The following is a 24,990-nucleotide window of genomic DNA, read 5'->3' as shown; positions in this document are numbered from 1 at the left end:
GCGCCCAGGGCCAAGGATGTTCTGCCGCCCCCCTTTATCTACCTACCTACTAGTTTCTTGAGATGGTTCGAACAAAGGTGAATTTTTACAAAATGTCTTCTATTTAAGAATATAAAATTTAGGAACTAGAAGCTACGCAAATTCTGAAGTTCCAAAATTCTCACAATACGGTTTTTGAGGAAATTTACAAGACATGTAGTATTCAGATGAAACCGAGCGCAATTGCAACCATAAAAGGAATTTCAAAATGAATGCCGCATTTGGTAGTAGTGAAATATTATGAACAAGAACACAAAGCGTGCCACCCGATCAAGAACGACAAAGTGCCTTTCATTGTCATTCCCTCGCTTACAAAAAACAGGCTTGGGCGACAAAAGGGTCCATATGTGAACGCATTCAAAAAGGATGAATGAAAATCAATTCTCTTCTTCGAAACATTAGGCCAGATTCTTCAAATGCGTTGACTAGTGGTGTCGTTGTTCCGTTTCCCCCAAAAAACAGGCAACCATTTCCTTGGAAGTGCTTCTTGGTCGAACAGCTTTCGCCAGGTTCGATTCATTTGAAACGCTCATACAGCCGACTGCTGTTTACTTTCGGGCTCATGCGTATAAATCCATGATTCATCATCTGTCACGTTGTCATAGACATATTTTCAAGCTCCGTTGTCGTTTGTTTTTAACATTTCCTTCGACCAATCGTCATCAGCCTTTTTTGAGCGATCAACAAATTGTGTATATCCCCAGTGGAACATTTTTTGTTTACAATGAAATATTCAGGCAATATTAATCTACTATATGCTAGGTAACATAACGATCTTGCAATATAAGTTTGCGCACAACATCAATAGTTTCCGGAACTAGAACTGATTTTTAATAACCTCCACGACATATTGGAGTGGACTACGACTTCAATTGAATTCACCATACAAACGATAAACACTGGCCCTTGATGGAGCTTCATCGCGAAAAATTTAATTAAATTCATCGATGCACTGTAGTGGAGATAGTCCACGTCGAAAGTGGTAAAAAATAATCGCGCGATAGTGTGCGCTTTTTAAATCCAATTTTTGACCAAGATGAATATTTTAAGTAACTGTAAACAAGGTTTTGAGTTGTCAGATTGCAAAATTTGGGTTGCGAAATCCCGAAATATTTTAAAATTTGAACAGGTCATTAAGCTGTGTCTAAGGACGATATACTTGTATTCAATCATCAATCAGGGATGTACATACCCATATGAATATATATACATAGGTATTACGGAATTCGTATTGATTCTGCAACACCAAGAAAATTAATTCACAACGCGCTCTATCGTCGACTTTATGCAACACATCATTACCGTTATGGGTTATTGTCCTAGCTGCGCCATAAAAAGCTGCGCAGAAACGGCAAGAAAACTTTTTTGGGAATTCTGCGGCAAATGCATATTGTTACGCACGTAAGTTCCCATAGCGGTAATAAGTGGAGTTGAGGTTATACTAATTATAAAATTATGCTTTACAAATTTATATGCATAAAATATAAAATGGTGAACTTACCGGCTATGCATTTGCTGGAGCTACGATGATTCTCACTACTCGTGCTTATCGCATGCGGCGTGGATGAAGACGAACACAGAGAGGACGATTTTTCTGTGGAAAAAAAAATCCTTTTGAATTATGGATGTATAGTAAGCATGTAGATAGTGTTTTATAAGTAAGTAAAAGTAAAACCACTAATTATTTTGAGAAGTATTTATTTTCCTTTTGAGTCTGCATAACTGATTTGCATATCTAAAATACAGTGTACAGTTACTTTTTAATAATACCTAAACACACGTTTGCATTTGTTCCGAGCCACATGGTCTGACAGCCATTATTTATCGACTATCAGAAGTCGAGTGGCTTCATTTTCCCACAAAGCAGCCGATCCCTAGTGATATAAATTTCGACATCGTTATTGTTGCACAGATAATTGTCACATAATCACAGCAATTATTTCTGGATGTTGATATTGACAATTTGCTGAATGGCTACGGTTAGATCTTTAGAAATCACTTCAAAGCCGTATACCAGTTGGTCTTACATATATACAGAAGGGTGAAAAAGTGAAGGGGACGGTACATATATAGGAATAAGCGGCCGGACGCGTCTAATGTACCGAAGCAGAACGAAGAACGCACACCACTACCAATACATCCACCAGCATCGCCACCACCACCACCATCGATAACGTTTCATATTCAATAAAATTTTTGCAAACTCATTAATCGAAGGGGTGGAGCTGACTGATGTTCTTTTATGTTGCACGCAATTATTGTTGTTGTAAATAGCGTGGTCTAATTGGCGTAAATCTTTGTTTGGTATAAACAAACTTGAGATTAGAATGTTAGAATGTGACCAGCAAGAAACAAACAAGGATTCCACATTATCCTTTTAACGCTGTATTGATGCGCGTTTCGCTCAAGTAGCTGTTTAATGCGCGTGCGAGCGTACGCTCATCATTGAGGTTGTAGCGTGACACGCCGAAAACATGTACGCACACACGGACAATTGAATCTGCGCGTAGGTGAATGTGCTTGTGTATATGATGTTGTTGTACAATGAGGCACACGCGTCGATAATGGATACCATGAAAGCTTTAAATATTGCCAATGTGGGAGCACTTCTTTAGCGCACATACAATGGGACTCAGGCCAAATTGTTTCGCTTCGTTTTAGCAAAAAATAGCAATTTTGAATGAGAAAGAATTTATCCAGCATTTTTTAATTTGTTTCAAAAAATTAAATAAGTTCTAGTTTTGTTACTGCTCCATCAGAAAAGGTGCACTCTTGGAAATTGTGAGTGCTGTTTCCGAAGACATGATTAGAAATTGGGTGGCTACTTGGTTTCTTCAGATGTCTTTTTTGCTAAATCAAAGCCAATTAAGTCTCTAGTATATCCTTAATAACCATACCTATCTCTACTCGCAGCGTCACAGGCAAAAGATTGAAAGGACAACATTACCAAAATGATAAACTTCATAAAAAAGTTTAAAGTCAACCTCGGCAGTAAGACGAATTGAAATAACTCCCCGCTCGACCTATTATTGAGGGACGCACTATAAGGTAGAACAACAACGGCTGAAACACTTCGGAAGGCATTGGTGCAGGCATCCAGGTACTGAAACCCTGCATCGCGGTGGCTTCCCCAACCATAACGGATCTGCTCCGTAAGGAGGAGAGAGTGAGCAGGAAAAGACATGGGCAGCAAGCAGACTCATGCGCCATTTAAAGCTGCTAATTAGAAATTAATTAGAAGTTAACAAAGTTTGAGAACATTATAAACTTTCACAAAAACAAATTCCGTCAACTAGTCGCATTTTACATTGGACAACGAAGGCCCAAGAAGGCCATGTCGAATGTACAACTAGGCATATACTCTTGTGTCTTGTCTTGGTTTTGTGAAATGGGGCTAGAAACTCCTACTCAGAGTACTGAGCCTTTGGGATTACGTGCGATAGAGGAGATGGGTAGATCGAACATAGAGGACCGTTTCTAGATATAGATTATATAGAAAGTCATTACAGAAATTACTGATTTACCCTATGCTAATTATAACCCAAATACTCATATATCATAGAAAAATATTTTCCTTATTTATTAATTTTCTTTTCTTCTTTAAGTATTCATAATTCTTTCAGATTAAAGAATCTTTAATACATACCCGAGAGTACAAGAATAAATCAGACAATACGAGTATACACTAGTAGTTATAGGCGACCGGTTCATATAGGTTTATATAGTATGTGTGCACGTGTGTATTTAATGCGGATGGCTGCATACGAAACCAAAACAGCAAAAACAGAAAAAGCTGAAAAAATGCCATCTTCACAATTTCTGCAATTATTTTCACTGCGAAAGAAAAATAATGAGTTACGCATGAGAGATTCTTTTCAAGCAACCCAAGCATGGCGCATCAACGCACACTGATACTTTTCACAAACACACACACAACAGAACACGCTTGTTAGGAAGCTTAAATTGTGGCATGAGATAACTTTGGCTTAACGACAACCAGGCCAACAAGCATGCCAACAACAACAACAACAGCAGTAATAACAATAATAATGATCATAAAAGTACATAAAAAGGATTCGCTAGCAGAGCACAATGCGTGCTGCACCCACACACCCACGCATATGGAAGAAACACAAAGGTTAAACGCATGCATATGTATACGGGTGTATATGTACTTATATATGTGCCCATGCCCTGTATCTTATATGTATTTATACTTTGCGCTTTTGTGGGCGAACTTTTGTTATTTTCCAGCATATAAACTTCTTCGGGGCATCTTTAGGTACCGTGTGCCATCAAAGGGCCACACAACAGCAAGCGACCAGCAAACGAAATATGAGGCATAAAGGTCGAAATGAAAATGCCACCATCGTTAAGCTGTGTACATGTGGTTGTTTATATGTATGCGTATTGCGACTGAACCCTTTCTCTAGCCACCCACGCGCACATTAGCTTGGACCAGCGCGCCACCCTTGCAATTTGCAAAAATTATCATAAGAAACGAAACGGTAAGGAAATATTTACTATCACCCAAGTAAAAGCATAATAAAGACGACCAGTGAAAGCCCGTAAAGTCATCAGGGCGTGCACGCCACCACTTAGCTTATGGAAAAGTATGTGATATAAAGAGTACCGGCTGGCCATCTACATAACTTTGGCTTTCGACTGACACTTTTGGTCCCATTTTTTATTACAGCGATTTTTATTATTTATGACCACGCTGATAACTTTTCACTTCCACTTTGGTCCGACAGAATTTTTGGGCAGCGAGAAATAAGCATTTCGCCGAGGTAACTCCGTACACCTCATCTTCGAAGGGGAGAACGGAGATCACTGGCTATGTGGCGTTGTAGTGAAGCTATTTTGAGCACCAAAAGCTTTGAGTTTTAGGGCCCATCTTTCTTTTTGTCAAACACATACCACTATAGAAACGACAAACGCTTTGCGTTATCCACTCACAATGGTAAGAGTTGAAGAATTTACGAGCAATTTATTCAAATCAAAGCTCATCCATCTTTGCTTGACTGCTTGCGAGAATTCCTTTCATTCTTTTGTCACATAAATCGCTTTAATTATGATTTAATAGCCGTTGTTGGAAATTTTTGTAGGAGAGGTCATTTCAATAGGCGTTTCATATTTATTTCACACAAATCCGAATCTAAAGTAAAATTTCTTCAAAATTTACTTTTATGAAGTTTCTACACAATGGTTGAAGCAAAAAATCTACGCTTTTCATACCTTTTACATTTTAATTCATGTGCAGCTTAAAAGAATGTTGGCTGAGTGAAACGTTGAATGATAAAGTGCCTGAAATCCCTAGTACGTAGCTGCAGTCTGAGTCTTCAACAGAAATTTAAATAGTTTAACATTTCAATAACATAAATTTCGCATCTCTACGTAAAAAATATTTAACGCCAGGCTTAGAACACATCACTTAAAAGAGTAAAGACCACAACAGGTCATTAAACATGGACTGGACCATTTAAACTACGCGGGAAAATCGAACCAATTAAGTTTATTTTCCTAGATTTATTTTCCTGCTTTTATTCCATTGAAGGTTTGATCTCGACATCTTAATTAGTCATTGTGTTGGATTCAGAGAGATAGCAGAGAATCTCAACATCACTTATGCGTCGAAACAATACATTTGGTTTAATGCTTCGAATATGTCAAGGCTAGACTCATACCAAAAAGTCTGAATCATTTACAAACACGACTTCGAGTGAATTTATGAATATGGCATGGAAACTGTCCAACAATCAAGAAAATAGCGCTCCAATGCGTCGAAACCGAAAAAACAACCGAAAATCGCTTAGTGTCATCTTAATCTAGGCTTATAGCAAATGTATGGAAAATTGTATATAGAGTGCCTAAGCTTGCATTCACTCAGAGGCCTATGTATTTTGAAGACGCTAGAAAAATTTTGTATTAAAATACGTTGCCATGAATTTTTTTGGTATGCCTGAGTAAAATTTGATCGAATTTTATGTTTCTCTAATTAAGTACGTGGAATTCCCCGCAAAATAAAAGAAAAGCTAAATATTTTTCTATTTGTTTAATATAATCATTTAAATGAAATCAGAATAATATTGAATAAACTAAATCAAACCAACTTTATTTGCCATAAATAGGCAAATAATTTTTTTTTTCACCATTTCTCTGTAAGGTTTACGTTAAATCCTTTCAACTGCGGTTCAATTTCGACAAATTCTTCTTTAAGTTGGAGTATACCGCTCAAGCATTTTTGATTTGGTCACTTTTTTAGTTGAAACAGATTAGAAACAGCGAGCGAAGCTCCTCTACTACCAGATAGTTTGGGAGTTATAGACTCTGACCTAGATAATAATAAGCTTATGTCCAATTTTCGAACTGACGCTGATGTCGTTATATTTTTTTGCCGCCCAAACCGGTTATTTGTAGCCGAGAGGACTATGAGGGACTCTAATTAGCTATTTGAGAATTTGATATGAAAGGAAATGCAGAGGATTAACCGGCTCAATGTGCTGGACTCATGTCGCCCGTTTAACTGCAATGAAAGTTTACGTTTGTAAACCCAGTCTTCCCTTTGACAATAAAAGCCCTTAGTTGTCAAGCAGATATTTGAAACTAAATTTCTAAGCCATGGAAAGAGAGTGACGATTTCTTACTGCCAAATATGTACATACATAGATTAATGTCAGGATTTCTGATGTCAAGCGGAAAGGTAGTCTGAATTGAGGTAAGACAAATCTTAAAATTTATTTTTAGGTTTACAATAAGAGTAACACTAGAAATTCAGACATTACCAACTAACATTTTATGGTGTTACAAGTGCAACAGATAAAAGAACAGAAGAGAATAAACCTTTCGCTGCCAAAATATATGATTTTTTTAAATAATAAAATAAAGGGGATACGCCAATTGTAGGTGATAAACCGCGAACTGTCACGCCCGAGACTCACACTCTCACGGCACATGGGAGCTGTTGGCTCGGTGTGATGTCGTTGTATAAAACGGATGAAACCTGTAACTCAAGCCATAAGGTACGCGAAGACTCATGGCCAAGTGACCATTTTATTGCCACCGCGTAGAATAGATGGCATGAATGGAGCGGAGGTAGAAACCACTTCAAACATGTTTGTGTGCATATGTACAGGAGGACATGCCTACAAGTAACCTCTCCCATACTTTGATTTTTTTTTGGCTTTATAATGTTGTTTTTTAATATCTCGAACGAGTTAAGTGATTTTGTTGCAAGTTAACTTTTTACTTGTTGGTGCAATTTGTACAGCGTCACAAATAGACCCATCACTCGATGTTCAGCGTCGAGTGGGTATTTGTGTGGCTCGTGTCTGCAGGCTTTTTAAATAGGAAATGTCCGTGTTATTCGCGGTTTGCATGTTTGGCACAAATTCATCACAAAAAATGTGGCAAAAAAGTTGCACCGAGTATAATGATGTTTTTACAATTTTGGCAGACAGCAGCAGTGAACGTACGACCTTCGAGTGGCCTGTTTATTGGCCAAAAACAAAAAATCTTAGAAAACACCACCTTTGTGGAAATTGAATTAGCAAGTTATGATCCTGCGAATTCTCGTAACTACCTTCGGTTAAATAAAGTATTCGCGGGATTTGCATATATTAAAGTTGTACTTAAGTGAAACGTTTTACTCGCTCTCCTTTTATTTTTACTACTGAGGAAATGCACATCCTGTGTTTAGTAACTAAAATATTAAATATCCTTACTATTATTTTATAATTTTTTTTTGGGAAATGTTGATGTCTTCATTGGCCACTTACCTCTCGACTTGCTCTCCACCGCGCCGACCGCTTCGTGTGCGCCGGGGGTCAGCGGTGGCGGTGCACTGTTCGCGCTGATGACGCCGTGCTGTGAGACGGGTGAACAACCGGTCACCGGTTGTAGGTTATCTAAGCGATAGCGTTGGCCCGTGGTGGCCGATGAGACGGTGGTGATGCAATTGCCGTTCAGCACTAAACTCGGCGCGCTCGCCACCGAATTGCCACTAATGCCGCCGCTGTTGTGCACAATGCCGATGCAATTGCTGCCATTTGTCGGTTGCACATTGGGCAAAGTGTCGCCAAGCGTATCGCTGAGCCGTTGCGTTGAATAAATGTCACTAAATATTAACGGTAAAAATTTTGTAATGTTGTGTTTTTGTTATTATTTTATGTCTCTCACCTAAACGCACTGGAAGCGCCGAAGAAGCTGCTACGATCTTGCAATGCCGCCTTCGCTTTCTCAACGCTTTGCTTCAGCTGCTCGAACGTGGACTGATGGAAGCGATATGTGGACCAATCGGGTGAGCACTGGCCGAGCGTCAAGCAGTCTTCGGTCTTCACCTGCGCCAGTGTCGGCGGCGAGACGCGCTTTAGATCGAGCGCGGTTTGATATGAACAGGAATTCTCATACATGACTGTGTCGTATATATGCTCGTTTGCTAATTGCCGCGCGTACTGACAATGTTGCTGCAAGTTGTTGACGTGGTCGAGCCGCTGTTGGTGCGGGTTATGCAGAGTTGGTGGCGGAACACCTGTTGTCCACTTGAGTCTAGGTAATAGAGAGAAAGTAGCATCAGCTGTTGTGGTGATATATGGATTTGAGAACAGACAAATAGTTGGAGGGAGAGACCTGATACAGATAACAGCTGGTTAAGGGTTGACAAAAATATTTTTCCTGAATTACATTGCTGCATACCCTAAGCAAGTTTAGAAGCTGCTCATTTGTCAGAACCGCCGATATCGGCATATTGTAGGATATAGCTGACATAAAACTGATCGATAAAAATAGATTCCTTGTGTTGAAAACATCTTCATTTGTGAAGGTTATTATAGCTTTGTTGCAACCAGAGTAAACATTTTTTTTTGTGAAAACAAGTAATGTAAATTTATCCACCGTTCTCTTGTTTGAAAGATAGAATTCAGAATAGAGAACTAAGAATTTCGAAAAAATTATCAATTGATCCATGGAAAATTTCCTGTTTAAGTCAGTTTTAATATGATCCCACTCACTTTTTTTGAATTTCGTCACCCCCGTATAAATTTACTATCAACAAACATTTACTCGAAGTTTTTTCATTTAAGAACCCGATTAAATACCAGTTTATAACTTTCATAGTAGAGTGCTCACCTCATCACACATTCAAACGTCATGGGAGCACTTAAATTGTTAGCGAAGAATTAATTTTATTTTTTACTAGCGAGGTAAAACAAAACGATTTCCTTTATATGTAGAAAGAGCTTCAGGCTCAACAAAAATAATATGAAACATTTCTCAAGAATAAATTTTCATACGTAATTGTCTGAAATTCAAATTATGACTGCAATTATTGCGAAATTTAAATTGCAACTTTAATTGCCAGCGCTTGCACTGTATTGCAATTCTGCGAGAATAAATGCATAGATAAATTACAAATGTGCTCGTATTTGATAAATGGCAGCCGTGTGTATGTAGTAGATACGCTTACCCATACATTTGCACATTTAAATGCATAACTGTATGCCACTATTCATAACTGCGTGTACCTTTGCAGATATAATTAACAGTCATTTTCATGCTATACTCCCCCGTAGTAAATAAGGCCAAGGTATATTTGCATATAATTATGTAGCAGCTATTAAATCTAGCAGAGATAAATAGGTTTCCCACTAAAGAGATATACATGGGTATAAATAGCGGCATTATTACATATAGGAGATATACAAATATATAAAAGGCTGGCAGGAAAACTTATAAGTAGCGAGCTTGTGACGCCATTTTAAAATTTATTTAGAAAAAATCAGGTAAAACTCCTATTTTAAACACCAGGAAAATGCTAATACCCACTGAAGAAAGTTCACAATGAGTTTTGAGTAACTACAGTGGCCACCATAGCAAAAAGGACGACTGGAAAATTATGAGCTTTAGAATAGTATATATATAAGTTCCGTTGGAAGGACCAAGTGGAGAAGGAACTGGCTTCGCTTGGAATATCCAATTGGCGCCACGTAGCGAAAAGAACGACTGGCGCGGGGTTGTTAACTCGGCTGTAATCGCGTAAGCGGTGTCTACGTCAATTTAGAAGAAGAATAGTTATAATAACTGAGAAAAATAATAAACGGCTTTTCCTAAATTTCATCTGGCTTAAAACTCGATTTGTGTCGAAGAACATCCAACAAAATTAACAAAAATTGCATAAGCATTCTTCAGGGCCAAATAACCATTATCTGGAACTGCTCTCCTTAAATTGGCTACTAACGCAATGAAAATACTTTACAAATGTAATATGAAATATTAGAGTTTAAATTTTTAAAGCAATGCTATTTCTTGCAGGCTACGTTTGATCTCTCCTATACAGTACGTGCAGTAATACCTGCTCCACAACGCACGTCGTAACCATTCACGGCTCATATTTTCGTTAACTGTCAGCTGTCATGCTGCACTAAAATAATTATTTGTTTCTTCGCCACCATTGTTGTTATACATTCAGCATTGTTATTGTTATTGCTGCATAAATTATGCGTATAATTTATGGGCTCGCCGAATTTACGGCATAACTATAATGCGTAGGTGAATGCTTTATCCTGTTTGTGAGGTGGGTCCACTTTACTGTAGAACCAGATAGATACTCGTATATATACGAAAATACACCTTGCAAACAAACGCACAAACATAACATTTGCAAAGTGGCACAGCAACATTATTCCATTTAAATTTACACAATACTGCAATAGATAGTTATTTACAATGGGCATGACGGTCTTTGGATATTCACATATTTATGTACAGGAGTACGTTTGTGTGCCTCATATTTCGTGCGCAACTATTTGAGCGTAAATTTCTATTTCAGCTGGTAAGCGAAGTCACCCACCGCCCACCTCTATTGCACCTCTCGCAAATTGCAATGGGAAAACTGGTGCTCTGAATGGCTTTGCACACTCACATAACCTCACATGTTACTCGAGTGCGAGACAAAAGCAGATTCAATGCGTTCAACGGGTATCTTGTATCCGCTGTGTGCTTTTCATGAAGGGCTTACTGTTTTGACTTCCCTATGTGCATAGATTTCGCAAACAAATTATGGTATTTGTACACTCGTATTTACCAGTAGGCGTTTTGGGTCTGTCCATGTGTTTGTTGTTACAATGTTTTGTTGTTGTTCATATTCAAATTTGCTTGTCCTCGAGATATCATCGGATGTTGGTAGTAGTTTGATTTATGCCTCCAAAATTTATACACCAACCAAATGTGTGAGCAAAGTCATTATTCTCAAAATTGGCTAATAAGGGTCTGTGTAAAATATTCCAAAAGTATGTGTTTGTATTTAAATAAAAATATAGCTTTAGCTTGATCTTAATGAAATTGAGTAAATCGAAGGCTTCAAGATTTACAGATTTTTTCCATTGAATTTCTAATAGCAGTCCGATGTGTAAAATCCTTACCATCCCGACCCTTTCGGAAAAATAAAGTACGTGTAGATTTCGAGCGCCCTTAAGCGTTCATTCACTGTGACGGGCTCAAAAAATCGATATTTTTATAATTGACCAATTGCTTTTACTGTAGTAAAGTAATTTTTAAAAATTTCAAGTCTTTTTAAAGACACAGTAGTTAGAAGAAGGAGCTGTTCGGTTCAAAACACAATGTTTTTTAAGTTTCCTCCATCGCATCTCAGAAACGATTTGATCGAATGACTTGAAATTTGTAGGTAACACTCAGCACATGTACACAAGATAGTATCGGGAATTCATAAATATAATTTTTGAATCATCATCCAATTTTATTTTATAGCCTTCACAGTAACATCCATTTGAAGCGATGCACATGCGCTTCTTCCAATCGTCAAAACATTTTGTTATAGGCACTTTCCGGGATGGCCCTCAGCTCTCGCGTCGAATTTGTTTTGATGTCTTCAATTGAGTCGAAGCGTGTTCCCCGAAGTGGATATTTCAGTGTGGAGAAAGGCAAAAGTGAATACGGTGCTTGCTCAATGATATTTGTTGAGTGTTTGGCCAAAATTTAACACAAATACGTTGATTTAAATTTTAAAATTCGACAAACACTACTGAGGTCGACTGACATAAACAGCTGCTGTAAACACACTGATTGACAGATCGCGCTTATTTTTGACATCATAATTAAGAATAGTTGTACCAACCTAGGAAAAAAAATTACCTGTCTTCCATATAAGCGGGAGATAAGAGAGGGAAATGAAGAATTCCAGATACTTTCTTGACAGGGTGTAAATGCTTTTGTCAATCAAAAATTTCAACATTTCGATTTTTTATAATAAAAAACAAATAAAGACCGAAAATTCGAAAAAATTTTTATAATTCACTTCATGTAGTGCCTCTGTAAAATTCTATGCAATAATGGGGAAGAATGACTATCTGCATATTTTGTAGACCATACAAGTATACCCGATTTTGTGGACTGGAGTGCTTGTCATAAAAACGATGTCTTATTTGAATAGGGTAACGACATTTACAGATATTTTAATTCCAATCTATACAATCGCCTACAAAGCAGACTCTTTTCTAACAAATACAAACCTTATTCGTAAAACCAAAGTCATCACTAGTAAGAGAGCGTTTAATGAATCTAAGGCCCTCTGCTATGTTGTGAAGCTTATCTTTGCGACCTCTACTGGACGTAGTTTTTGTGCAAGATTCTGCTCTTTTGGTAGAGTCTAACATAGACTTCATACACCAAAAGTCATTGGGAAGATGTTCAGATCTATGCTTGCTCTCTGATGCCAACACGACGATTTCCGAGCACTGTATCCTTGATTTTTTTCGGTGTTTTTGCCATGACTTGAGGTGGAAGGACGACTCACATGAGGCAAGCATTCGATTACTTCGAGGCTTTCATTGAATGCTTTGTGTAATTCCAATATTTGTATTGGGGATGAAGTAGAGTCTCCAAAATATCAATGCAACATTTCCAACGAATCCGTAGCATTTGTTCAATAGGAAACAACAAATTTAAAGCAAACTCGTTGTTCAACTACTTTTGGTAAAAATCGCTAAACACATTTTTCGTGTCGTAGACAAACAGTTGCCAAACACACACTAATTGGCACATAGAGATCAAACTTCGCACGAACCCAGAAAGCAAATTGAACCAACCCAGGTAAAAAATTTTGCCTATTCGATTCGCGTTCAGTTTAAAACCAGTCCAGGTCAAATTTGATCACACGTTATAATGGAAAATGCATCGACCTGGTAAATTTTGTCTTTCAAAATTAAATGTAAAAGCTTAACCAAACTGTAAAATAATATTACGGTATACTTGTACCTTTCTCGATAATAACATTGTTATGTCTAAATTCTATTTGAATATAAAATGTTGTCGGCCCACTGAAATTCTTCTATTTCTGCTCTCTCAAGATTCGTTATCGATTATAAAATATCGTTGATACCTTTTCTATATTCCCATCATAAAGCTATTAAAGAGCCTTACTCCATTTTTTTATGAAAAAATATAGAGAATACCATGAGTTGGAAATATGACACATTTTATAGACTACTCAAACACTAAAGCTCCACTGATAACACAAATTTCAATAAACCTATCGATAACAACTTTATAACGCAATAACAACAAAAATATGATATTTACCAACAAACAGTAAAACAACCAACTTTCTATGCAAAATGAAGTATTTGACATTATAATAAACGGCCAACACACGCCTTTGCCATCCCACATACGCCACCCCTCCCTCTTATTTGTGAGTATGTGCGCGAAGGAAAGTTAAAACGAGCATATATCATCAGCCAATACCAGCAAGCATTGAAAGCGTTTTGAGAGGATGAGGGGTAGTCGATACCGCCGCTGCAAAACGGTCATACGGCAGCTAATGTGTTCGGCTGCTATCGCCGTTCGCACCGGAAGCTGCTGGCGGATGGCTTAGCGCGTGTTGCGTAACGAGATGTCGGCGAACCAAGGCACCGGCACTGGCTGCTTGGGCGGTTGCTAAGACGGTGGTTGACGGTGTGATTGTTGCGGCCCGATAAATGCAAAAAATATGTTTCAACATCATTATCACTTTTTTCGGCAACTCCTCGGCATTCGAAAGACCAACCTACAATTCGTACTTCAGCCAGCGCACAACCTTACAACCCTCGGTAGCAGCATCTATTTAATCAGTGCACTTTATTTTTAATTAACAACGACGCTTCGGTGGCAGCGCCTTAATGGTTTGTAATCTCAGTTTTATGACACTTAAAAAGAGGTCGTATGCCAAAGAGCCAAGAAGTGGGTGGTAGCATAAACAAATTACGAGATTTTTTGTATTCATATCAAATTACTGTAAATTATATGATTAATTTTCAAGAGGTTATTCTGTAGAGAGTATCCATATAATTTTGTGAAATATTGATGATGGAATTACAATTTTCAAGTTATTGAAACTTATTTAGGAAAAAGGATTCAATATTATAATTTAGTTAACTACTTTCCCTAAATTGCCGTATGCTTTAATTTATAAAATTTAAGACATTGAAAGTTTTTTCTTTTCTCTAAGATTACTTTTTCTGCTGCAGATAGTTTAATTTATAGGGTTCAAGTAAACACATATTAGTTTTAAATTCAACTTCGCCTTTGCAACTAGCGTCCGTCAACTGGAATTAATTAATATCTACGAAGATTTTCTAGATTGAAATTTTAAGTGCAGAAATGCAAGAAATTGTTTACTGAGGCTTCAGAATATACCCTCCTTAAAACCAATGCAATGCTTACTTTATCAATAGAAAAATTTGATGGTTGCAAAGAAACGATCCATATCCACTTCGCGTAAAGTTTTCACATGTCCCAATTTACATGAACGATATTTCCAAACCGTTTTAATTATTTTTACGTTCTTCCAAAGCCCTTTCGTTTTTTAAATCCTTTCGAATTTAAGTAATGATCAATCCACTTTTGTACCTGCCGCACTTTATTAATAACAAGAAGAAGTGTTAACTAAATACAAAAAGCGTTATCAGCCAACGATTCTCATCAAAAATGTTACTTAATAAAGGAAAATAAATTTACATATATTGACTTTGATCGGTCAGTTTTTATGGCAGCTATATGCTACAGTGGTGCAATGTTTATTCGGAGATTGCAACAGATTGCTATTCTATACCGATTTTTTTAAAGATAACTTGTCAAAAAAAGATATTCGTCAAATATCGGCGATTCCGACTGGGAGGACAGGACGTGAGAAAATTAACAGATCGGTTTCTTAAAATCTGAGACCCCAATTGGCGTATTTATAGGCAGGCTGACGAACATGGTTAAATCAATTACTTCATTCTGATCGTTTAAGTATATACTTCATAAGGTCCCCGACGTTTACGTTTAAACCCTTTTAAGCGTACAAAAGTAAAAAAGCGCTGACTCGAAAAAATTTGCGGATATAATCATGTAAATATTGGCGAACTAGCACAGTTGAAGCAACTTGCAAAGACCATAACACACTCTCTGTTATCAGTATTTTTCTCTTCTAGTACTATGTATTTTATTTCATTTTTAGAAAGCTTTGCCCTTAGCTTATATGTTATCAAAATATTCTCGGTTATGAGCACTACTTTTCTGAATTAATATAAAACAATTTTCGATGCTATTAGTCAGCGTTCATGAACACGATTTGAAAGAATATACATACTTTAAATGCAAGAGTCGCAAGGTTAAGTTCAAAAGTTATATTAGTTATTTTTATCAACGTAACCATGCTAATTCTTATGTTATCATATTTGTGGAATATTTATTTCTTTTGCTTTCCTATCTCCGAATACGACAGGTATTTGCCACCCTTCAGAACTAACCAATTTGTAACCTACATCAAAGAAAACCAGTCGACAGCTAAAAATTCGCCCGATTAAACTTAAAAAACCCATCCTTATTTCAAATTCTAAATCTCAACACTATCTCTTCACAATTCGAGAACCTTGTTCCTCTATTTATTAATTATTTAAAAGTTTATCAAAATTGAACGTGTAATCAATCTTCATTCCTCGATGGAAGGTAAAAATTTAATCAGTGATGAGCTAAAGCGAATGATTTCGATTTTTAAGTTTTTTCGTTGAATGGTAGAGCTAAAAGAATGAGGGTAAAAATAATCTAAGCTTGGTCTCGTAAAAGTTAGACTGTCAGGTGTGTGGAAATGATTCCACCTTATCGTCTGCCTAACAACTCTTTAGCATTTGGCGTCAGGTAATTTTTTAGTCATACGGCATAGGTACTCATTGAACAGACACACCCAAAGTTAATAAAGGCAAACCAATTCGATAATCTTATCTGAGAACATTGTCAATTAAAAAAACAGTTAATATAAATAAACATCCATAACGACAAGGGAGCTCACTTGTCTCAATTTTTTCTAAAAGTATTTCTCATTCTCTCAGAACAAATAGATTTCTCAATACGAATTAGAAGTCGAGAAATGATTTCGAAACATTTAAAAAAAACTTGAAAAATTTGTTTTTGAAACATATTTGTATTAAAACAGGAAACAACGTTAACTTAGGTTGCACCAAGGCTAGAATACCCTTCACAAAGAACGTGTACAAAATATTAGAGGCGGACATGGCTAAATCGGCGCAACTCATCATGCTAATCAGTTATATGTACACTTTATAGGGTCTTCGACGTTTCGTAGCAAGCTTAAGATACCCTGTTCACGATATAATGTTTTAAAACTTTTTATTACTTTACTTTTTATGTAATTCTTAAAATGATTTTTATACTTTACCTAATATTGATGTGATTTACTGAAACGATTTAACAAAGAAACACGTTGCCTCTGTGGTTTTCTACTAAAAGTTTTCTCCTTTTCTATAAAATTAAAAAATTTTCAAGTTCTACGCACATTTAAATTCTTTATAGTTTTAACTATACAAGTACATATTATTAAGAGTTATTAAATATTTTACACAAATATTATTATTTTTTTATTTTTCATTGGAATTTTTTTTTTTCAAAAATATTCTTGGACATTTTTGTTATGTTTTCAACTTTTGTAAATATTTTGGTATCTAAATGCACTATCAACGATTTACTTAAATAGTTTTGACATTTTTCTAATCAAATCGCATTTAGATTGCATATAAATGTAGAATCAATTGTGCAGAGTCGTTCACCAGCGCGTATACGTAACCCGACAATTTGCTTGCCGTCGCCATTTTCCAAATGACACGCTTTGTAAAGCGGAAGTGAGAATTTGTCAGCAATGCAAGCCAAGGCCGGCAAAGTTTTATTTGCACGGAAATCTAAATTCTTTACTATTTACTACATTTGGTTGCACAGTGTATTTTTTTATTATTTTACAAACAATTAATATGTTGGCACAATTCACGAATTTTTATCAAAAAATGCAGTTGCAGCATTTTTATTTTGTTGTTATAGTTTAGCGTTCAAAATCAATTATTCCCGTAAATACCACATTTTTTCATGCAGACACATACAACCACATTATGGCTATGTAAGCACATGCATTATCGCATACGAAATCGGACAGCGTCGTCTGGAGAAAACCGAAATTGAATTATGACAAGGAACGTGAAATTAATAGCAAATCAGAAAAGTCACTCAAACGAGTTCGAATGTGTGAGAGCAAGAGCCAAGCGACGGTATTTTAAAATGTTGTTTTCACTAAATATTTATACGCCACAATTTAAGCACCAGCTTTTTTCTTCGATTAATTAGATTTGCTTCACGCCGCCAATCGCGACAAATGCCAAAATATAGTCTAGCCGCCAAATTTGATTTAAGAGCATCCACCTACCGTCCGCATTGACATATGAACGGCTCAACAACTTCTTCGCTCTTTTCTTATAACAGTTATTTATTATTTGCAGCACTCACATTATTGCCACAACACCATTTTCCCGTTAACTTGGGCATCCAGTATCTGTGTGCGTGCTTGAAAATACATTGGCATTCACTTGGCGTTTGTGTGCGCGTTTGATAGTTGTCAACGATTGTGTTTATGTGTGTGTGTGTGTTTGTGTGGAAATTTGCTATTATTTGTTTTGAACTACCCGCCTAACGGTCACTGACTAACTGGCGCACTGTCCGTTCGTGCAACGCTATGCGACTGCCATGCACTATTAGTTATTTATTTGCTCTAACTCGTCCTGATGAGCAGCGTTGAGCGCGCAACACTCTGCCGCACACCCGCACACACACATACTCGCATCGGAGGATACATGTACTTAGTGATTTTTATATGTGGTTTGTAATTTCTTTATATTATATTGCGGGAAGTATATGGAGCGCCGTTAGGATTTGTGGTCGCTGCATCTGCGGTTGCAGCTTCGTCGGCGATGGCGGCGGCGGTGACTCGGGTGGCTGTTGTTTCTGCAACTCCTACTGTTTTCCACTCCTTCAGTGGTTGTTGTGCTGCAGCAAGCGCCACGCACATAAGGGCGGCGAGATTTAACCGCAAAATAACGTAATTTACATTATTATGGCCGCAGCGGCGGTTGCGCAGCTCTTTTTTGACGCGGCGGCCGCAATTTGTATACTTTTACTTTTGTTATTGCTGCAGTTAACTCTCAAATGATATTAAATATATTTTATGTGTGCGTGTTTTCGCTCAAAACGCTTATCTAAAGTTGTTAGCGTGCTTGCTGTTGTTGCAACTTCTACCATGCATCCTGCAGAACAAAGCCAAGCTGGCCGAACCAGGCGGTTCACACAGCGTTTCTGTTTACATGCATGTATGTATGTATATATAATATATGAATGTCGTGAATATGTAAGTAATACTGCTACATACATATGTATGTATATATGTATATTTATATGCATACTTACATCTAGTAGATCATCCATTTCGTTTTAAGATGGCGTCTCACTTGCTACACCAACACACAGACTAGCACTTGTGTACTGTGTGCCTTCGTCCTGGCATTTGCGGTTTGCACACTCCTCCTACATTTCTCGCTGCGCTCGCCTGTGTCGTCTCTGTTATTGTCATCTTCGTTGCTGCAGCTGCTGGTACAGACAGTCTTACCAGCCAGATAATCGCAACCAGAAACCACAGTTGTTGCTGCTATTCCTACTAGGTTTTGTAACAATACTTTGTTGCTGTTGTTGTTGATATTTTATCCTTGCAAGGATGCGACGGATGTTAACCCTCCACCTAGATATCTTTCCCGAATGGTGGAACGTGCATGCTCTAACATTTACACTTACCCATACATACACACATGTACCCATACGCAAAGAAACATACATATATACAGACATATCATAAAATATGTGGTTAGTTTAAATGTTCATGCGGCGCATGCGCCGCCCAAAGCTGATAAGCAAACAAAATGCGCTTGCTAGCCAACGAGCAGATGAGCAACAGCGCCACCACACGTACACGAACACGCACACACTCGTTCACGCATGCAGCTCATAGCGACTATTTGGGGTTTTATCTCTTCGTGGTGGGCGGAGTTTACGCACTTTACGCGCAGCATGCTCCCGCGTCCATCTTTGGGGGTTGAAGCTGGAAGCAATGGCTCTGCAGTAATTATTTTAAGCTCTACAGTGTCAGCGATAATTGTCATGTAATTGTTAATACATCAAAATGATTATGAGTGAATTTGCTAAACTTCATCGACTTATTTATTTTTAATTTACATTTAATTTGTATATATAAAAATTATAATGCATTTTTTAAGGTTTTATTTAAAGATATATGTATGTACATACATACATATGTATAACAACTAACCAAGATTTTTAAGACAATAATATATTATAAAATAATCTCATTACTATTCACAACAGTTTTAAAACGCACTGTACTTAATTGTAACTTTAAATTTTATTATCTACGACCCCAAGCCTACAGTGGTGTGATTTACTCTAGTATAGGGAGCAGTTTTTCCTTTCTAAAATTATAAACTCAAATAATAACTAATTAAAAAATAACAAAATTTTATAAATATAAATACGAGTAAAAAAAATTGAAACACTAAAACAATAACAATTAAAGAAGTTCTATGTGAGATAACTAAGGGCATCCCGGTGTTGGATCGACGATGGTTACTTGATAGAAAAATCGATGTCCTGAAGTACCGTTGCGTGATTGGCTGTGTTAAAGGCAGTTGACAAGTCCAACGCCACGAGGATCATTCTCTAGCAAGGTGGTTTCTCGTGAAGGACTACCTGGGCGTTTGTGACGCTAAGTGCTGTGGTGGTACTGTGCACTTTTCGGAAGCCATGCTGGTGGTTCAGGCTCAGGTGGTGAGTGAAGATTGGGAGTAGGAAGGCCTCAAGTCAATTCACTCCTGAAGAAAGGAGAGTAATCGGACGATAGGACTCTGCTTTGTTCGCGGGTTTTACAGGTTTCAGTAGAACCTGGGAATTTCCACACTGCTTTCAAAAGTGGTCAACGACAGGTTGAGAATTTTGGTGAGATAGCTTACTCCCGTCGAGCCTAGCTGTTTTAGCATCAGCATGTTGATTCCACCAGGGCGAATCATCGTTTGGCTTTGTCTACCGAAGGATGCACTGGAAATTTCCGGCTAAAATAGCACGCTCACTTCTTCGGATCCGAAGAGGCATAGCCATTGAATTGAGTTTCAACAAAGCCTTGACAGTGGTCCAAAGCTTACTCACACCGATGGAGAGGCCACAGCACTTCAAGTGCTCTATCCATTTTTTCTGCTTATATTGGTTTACCATTTGGCGAATCTCCAAGTTGAGATCCCTTTTTTTGGGATCAAAGGGACCGGCATGGCGTAAGGTGTCGCGCTTGTTAGCTTAACCAGCTGCTTCACCTGGGAAATTAGGACGGAGTTCCGCTATTCTTTCAGCCGGAATGAAGTAAGCCGTAGCTGTTGCGATCACCTTGCGCTCGCCAACGATTACGTCCATAGGAATGGATAAAGCGGTAAAGGTGGTCTCGGTAAATTTTATGAAGCTGACCCAGTCAGTTTTGTTGAAGAGTGCGGTTGACCTCAGAAAAAAGTCAGAAGGTTTTTCCATCGAGATAATTATGGGCAGATAGTCTGATGCGAGAGTTCTCAAAGGTCGCCAGGTTATGCAATTTATCATACCACCACTCACAATTGTAATACCGGGCGAGATTTTACAGTTGCCCATAATTCTGGTGGGTGCCTCGTCATTCATTGTAAACAATGTCAGGCAGAATGACAGGTAGGAATGCCAAATATCGTGGTGCGGGTTAAAATCGCCTATATACACTGACGTTCAAGGGTAGTTTCCCTGCGGTCGATGTCGCCATCGAAAAACCGATATTGCACAGTGTTGTGCAATATAAAGGCTAAGCCTCCACCGCCATATCGATCGCGATCTTTATGTAAAACCTTGAAACCTGTGCAGCTCAGAAGATCTGAGCGGCTGTTTAGCTTGATTTCTTTGACCGTAGCTATTGATTCGCGTTCCCGGCTCATGAATGCAACTATCTCCTCGATCTTGCTCTGGAGTCCGTCACAGTTAAATTGTAAAATACGAGTTGAATCCGAATGGGAGTTCTGCTGACTATTTGAGCTCCTGTAAACCGTGGAGGCCCTCTGTTGGCCACTCAGATGGAGTGGCGGCGCAGAGAACGAACTAAGTGCAGATTACACAATCATAGCGGCTAAGGTCGCAGTAGTGCGTTGGCAGCTTGGGAACACGTAACTCGTGGTCCACTCCCTATGTATCTTAAGGCCTAAGCAGGTATTAAGATGGCTTCATCCATTGCATGTATTACACCTAACCGAAGTGGAGTTTGGATGGAGCCTTTTGGCGCAAACGCAGCAGAAGAATTCCTCCGGGTTGGCCTCCATGCCAGCACGAGTCAGGAGCATTCCCAAATTAAGAAAATTTATTAGAAATGTTTTAAGTGTTATTGTTTTTAAGCACTTCCAACGTTAATACTTTATAGTGTGGACAATGTTTTTAAAATCGATAGCCAAATAGAGCGTAAATGAACGCGTTGCGTAAATCGGAAAATTCGCTCAACTCGGCTTCGAGCGTCCTCTCTGTGGGCACCCTAACGTAAAAAATTATTGCGATGCACTTATTTGATAAAACTAAAAACTTATTTGAATAATTTTTTTTGTGCTGTTTCACATTCCATGACTATATGTACATACACATGGATATCTGGTCAATGACGGTCCAAATTCTTCTAAATTATGTTAAATATGATATCCGATAATAACATACAAATATCTTTCCCTTTTTCATACAACTTCTTTTATTTTATAAAAATACACACATTCTCACTTACATACATGTTAAGCTGAAAAATATTTATGAACATTTATGTGATAAACTGTCAAAAAGAGCACATTAGTATATAATTTCAAAGAATGCTTCAATCAAGTCTTTTTAATTCCTCCTTTCATCGAAAAGTAAATAAGTGGCAAAATGGAAATTTCTTAGTGCAAAAATGGTAGTGTTTGATTACAAAAATACGTAAAAATTAAAAAGAATTTCTTGTATTTGTTCGTAGCTCAGTAGCTTAAGTAGCAACAAATAAAATTAGACGTTGGAAGTACAAATCACCTAAATTTAAATTCGTGACTTCGATGACAATTTCACATCAAAAAGTTTCCGAACGAAAAAGACCTAAAAAGTAATTAAATTTTATTCTATAATTTAACACTTTTAATATTAAGAAAATTGTGAACGTGACCAACCTGTATGGAACATGCCACAATAATGACGGCAATTTGGCAAATGGAGAAAGTTTGAATGTAACCGTTATTATCATTGAGTAATGCAAAATCACGTGCTTCACGATTTCTGCTGTAGGACTGATGGTTCAACATGTCGTTGATGTTACGCTCCACAGTGCCAAGAGTAACCTAAAATAAATATTTTGAAATAAACACAAAATTGTTTAAAGAACAATCCTCCCAGCCTCATAGAGAATGTTCAATAAGTTTTATTACTTACTGTAAAATTTTGCAAATTCAGTTGCAGTTCTTCAATTTCTTTGGCATATTTGTCCCACGCATCATATTTCACGACTGTGATGTAAATATTAACCAACTTGCCGGCAAAACGTGAGAACTGATTATCAATGCAAACGGAATAATAACCACCGGGCGATACTTGGTCGGTATAATCAGCAGTTGCCTGCCACTGATAAGGCTTCACAATTTGATTCTGCGGATTGCGCACTGCAAAGCCGGCCATACCATCACCGCCGCGTACAACCTAAATATTACGAATTTTCAAAATCAATACTAGTACACATTCAAATATTTGGAGTTTCTGCCAAACAGCTGTACTCCGAACTTACACTGAACGATACGTAGAATGTGGCACCCGCCTGCACGTATTGGTAGTAGCAATCCTCTTTACCAGCGTCAATGTGCACCTTATAGTCCATGGCTACCGCTGGCAGATTCTCATACCATGGCTTATGGATTTCCTGTGTAGTTTCATCATTCGACGTAGTGAATGTTAAGAGACAAATTAAAATAAATGCCGATAGTAATAAACTTGTGTGCCACGTCAAAAAACTCATCTTTTTGTTTTGACTTTCACTGTTTCTGATTCGCTTGCTGTAAGCGCTATGGTCAAAACAACGGATGACAGCACAAAACGAAACAACAACAAAAACAAGGCTATGTATACAAATCACTGAAATCAGTGCAATGTCGTTTTGACAGCTACAACGCTATTGTAAAAATAAGGGTTGCCAATAGCACAAAAACGCAGCTGTTTAATGAACCGAATACTTTGTGAATGTTATATTTGTGACAATAAAATTATTTTTAAAATGTTTGGACGGAGAATAAGCGTAATTAATTTAGTTTGTTTAGTTGAAACCTGCATAGGTATAAAAAATAATTTCTTATAATTCAAATTATTATTCTTTGATTATTATTTTTTGACTATTAAATGGATTCGATTTTGATTTAAAAAGCTTATTACTTAATTATTTTCTAATCAAAAATTATTTATATACATAATTAATGAACTAAAAATTATTTTTATTTTAACGGCAAAATTCTGGATTAAAAATGAAAAATCGAATTAAGGAGAATCAAAAAAATAGAAAATATAATAAATTAGAAATTAATTACATAAATTAAACTATTGACTTTTATTTCTGATTTAAAATTAAAAAATCTAATTAATTAGAAATTAATTAACCGTAAATAAAAAATCTAATATATTAATAAGGAATGAACTAAATTAATTTGACTATTAACTCTTAATCGCAAAATAGGAATTGAATTTTAAAATTTATTTTTAAAAATTAGGAATTTAAACTTTACTTCTACACCAAAAATGATTAAAGTAAAATATACGCAGCCCTGCTTCGATTAGGGTGAATAAAAAATCAAATGCATTTTTTCGAACGTGTGCTTTATTTTTTCTCGCATTTTCAGCTTTTTATTTTATTCTTTATATTGTATGTATAATATTTTGCTGTTTTGCATTCGCCATTTCGTTATTACTTTTTCATTTATTTGATTTGCTATGCTATTTACCTTTTATCATTTCCATCTTCTATACATTTTATTATTATTGTTTACAATTTTCTTGTTGTCATATCTCGAGCATTGAATTCGATTCACATACATACATACAGGTATGTATGCTTGTCTTCAACTATTGTTATATTGTATTTGCCTTAAGAAATCACTTCCACTACCAATTCGTTTTGCTAATGATTATGAACGTGATAATGATGATGTTGTTGCCTTTTGTATTGGTGCACATGTACTAGTGTGCATTTACGAATATGTATGTACGTATGTATGTATGTGTTAGCATGCATGCACTTCGCATCTATGTATTTGGTATGTTTGTATATGACGTATGTAATTATTTATGCATAACAGCTTCAATTAATACAGTTAATTCGAGTTCGTTTGGCTGTTTGACATTAAATGCGTTAAGGATTTTTGTTGTTTTATTTAAGTGGTACACCTGCCAAACTTTACTGTTATTGTAATATGTATGAATGTATTATCTATGTTTGTTTGCGTGGGAGTATATGAGTAAGTGGAGCCTTTG

At 37.0% G+C, this 24,990-nt stretch overlaps 2 protein-coding genes and 1 pseudogene across 2 annotated transcripts in view; all 3 read right to left on the bottom strand.

The window, feature by feature from the left end:
* The window catches only part of LOC105232756 (DNA-binding protein D-ETS-3), a 70,338-nt gene extending 51,954 nt beyond the window's left edge, over positions 1-18,384 (bottom strand). The window contains exons 1-4 of the mRNA XM_029552979.2: positions 16,751-18,384; positions 8,218-8,586; positions 7,818-8,155; positions 1,541-1,633 (exon numbers count right to left, since the gene is read on the bottom strand). Of these exons, the coding sequence (XP_029408839.2) occupies positions 1,541-1,633; positions 7,818-8,155; positions 8,218-8,450 (664 nt within the window). The 5' untranslated portion in view covers positions 8,451-8,586; positions 16,751-18,384. The remainder of the gene's footprint in view (positions 1-1,540; positions 1,634-7,817; positions 8,156-8,217; positions 8,587-16,750) is intronic.
* On the bottom strand, positions 18,245-21,180 carry LOC115066595 (uncharacterized; annotated as a pseudogene).
* Positions 21,181-22,183: 1,003 nt separating this feature from the next.
* Positions 22,184-23,566, bottom strand: LOC105232757 (transmembrane emp24 domain-containing protein B). Its single transcript, XM_011214572.3, has 4 exons — positions 23,261-23,566; positions 22,912-23,175; positions 22,653-22,820; positions 22,184-22,581 (listed from the first exon to the last, which is right to left on the bottom strand). Exons 1-4 carry the CDS (start codon positions 23,486-23,488, stop codon positions 22,525-22,527), a joined length of 717 nt encoding a protein of 238 aa, XP_011212874.2. The 5' UTR covers positions 23,489-23,566; the 3' UTR covers positions 22,184-22,524.
* Between the last annotated feature and the right edge of the window lie 1,424 nt (positions 23,567-24,990).

Source organism: Bactrocera dorsalis, chromosome 5 (genome assembly GCF_023373825.1).
Source record: "Bactrocera dorsalis isolate Fly_Bdor chromosome 5, ASM2337382v1, whole genome shotgun sequence".
Lineage (NCBI taxonomy): Eukaryota > Metazoa > Arthropoda > Insecta > Diptera > Tephritidae > Bactrocera > Bactrocera dorsalis.
The sequence above is the reverse complement of the archived record's forward strand: the minus strand, read 5'-3'. Positions and strand labels throughout refer to the sequence as shown.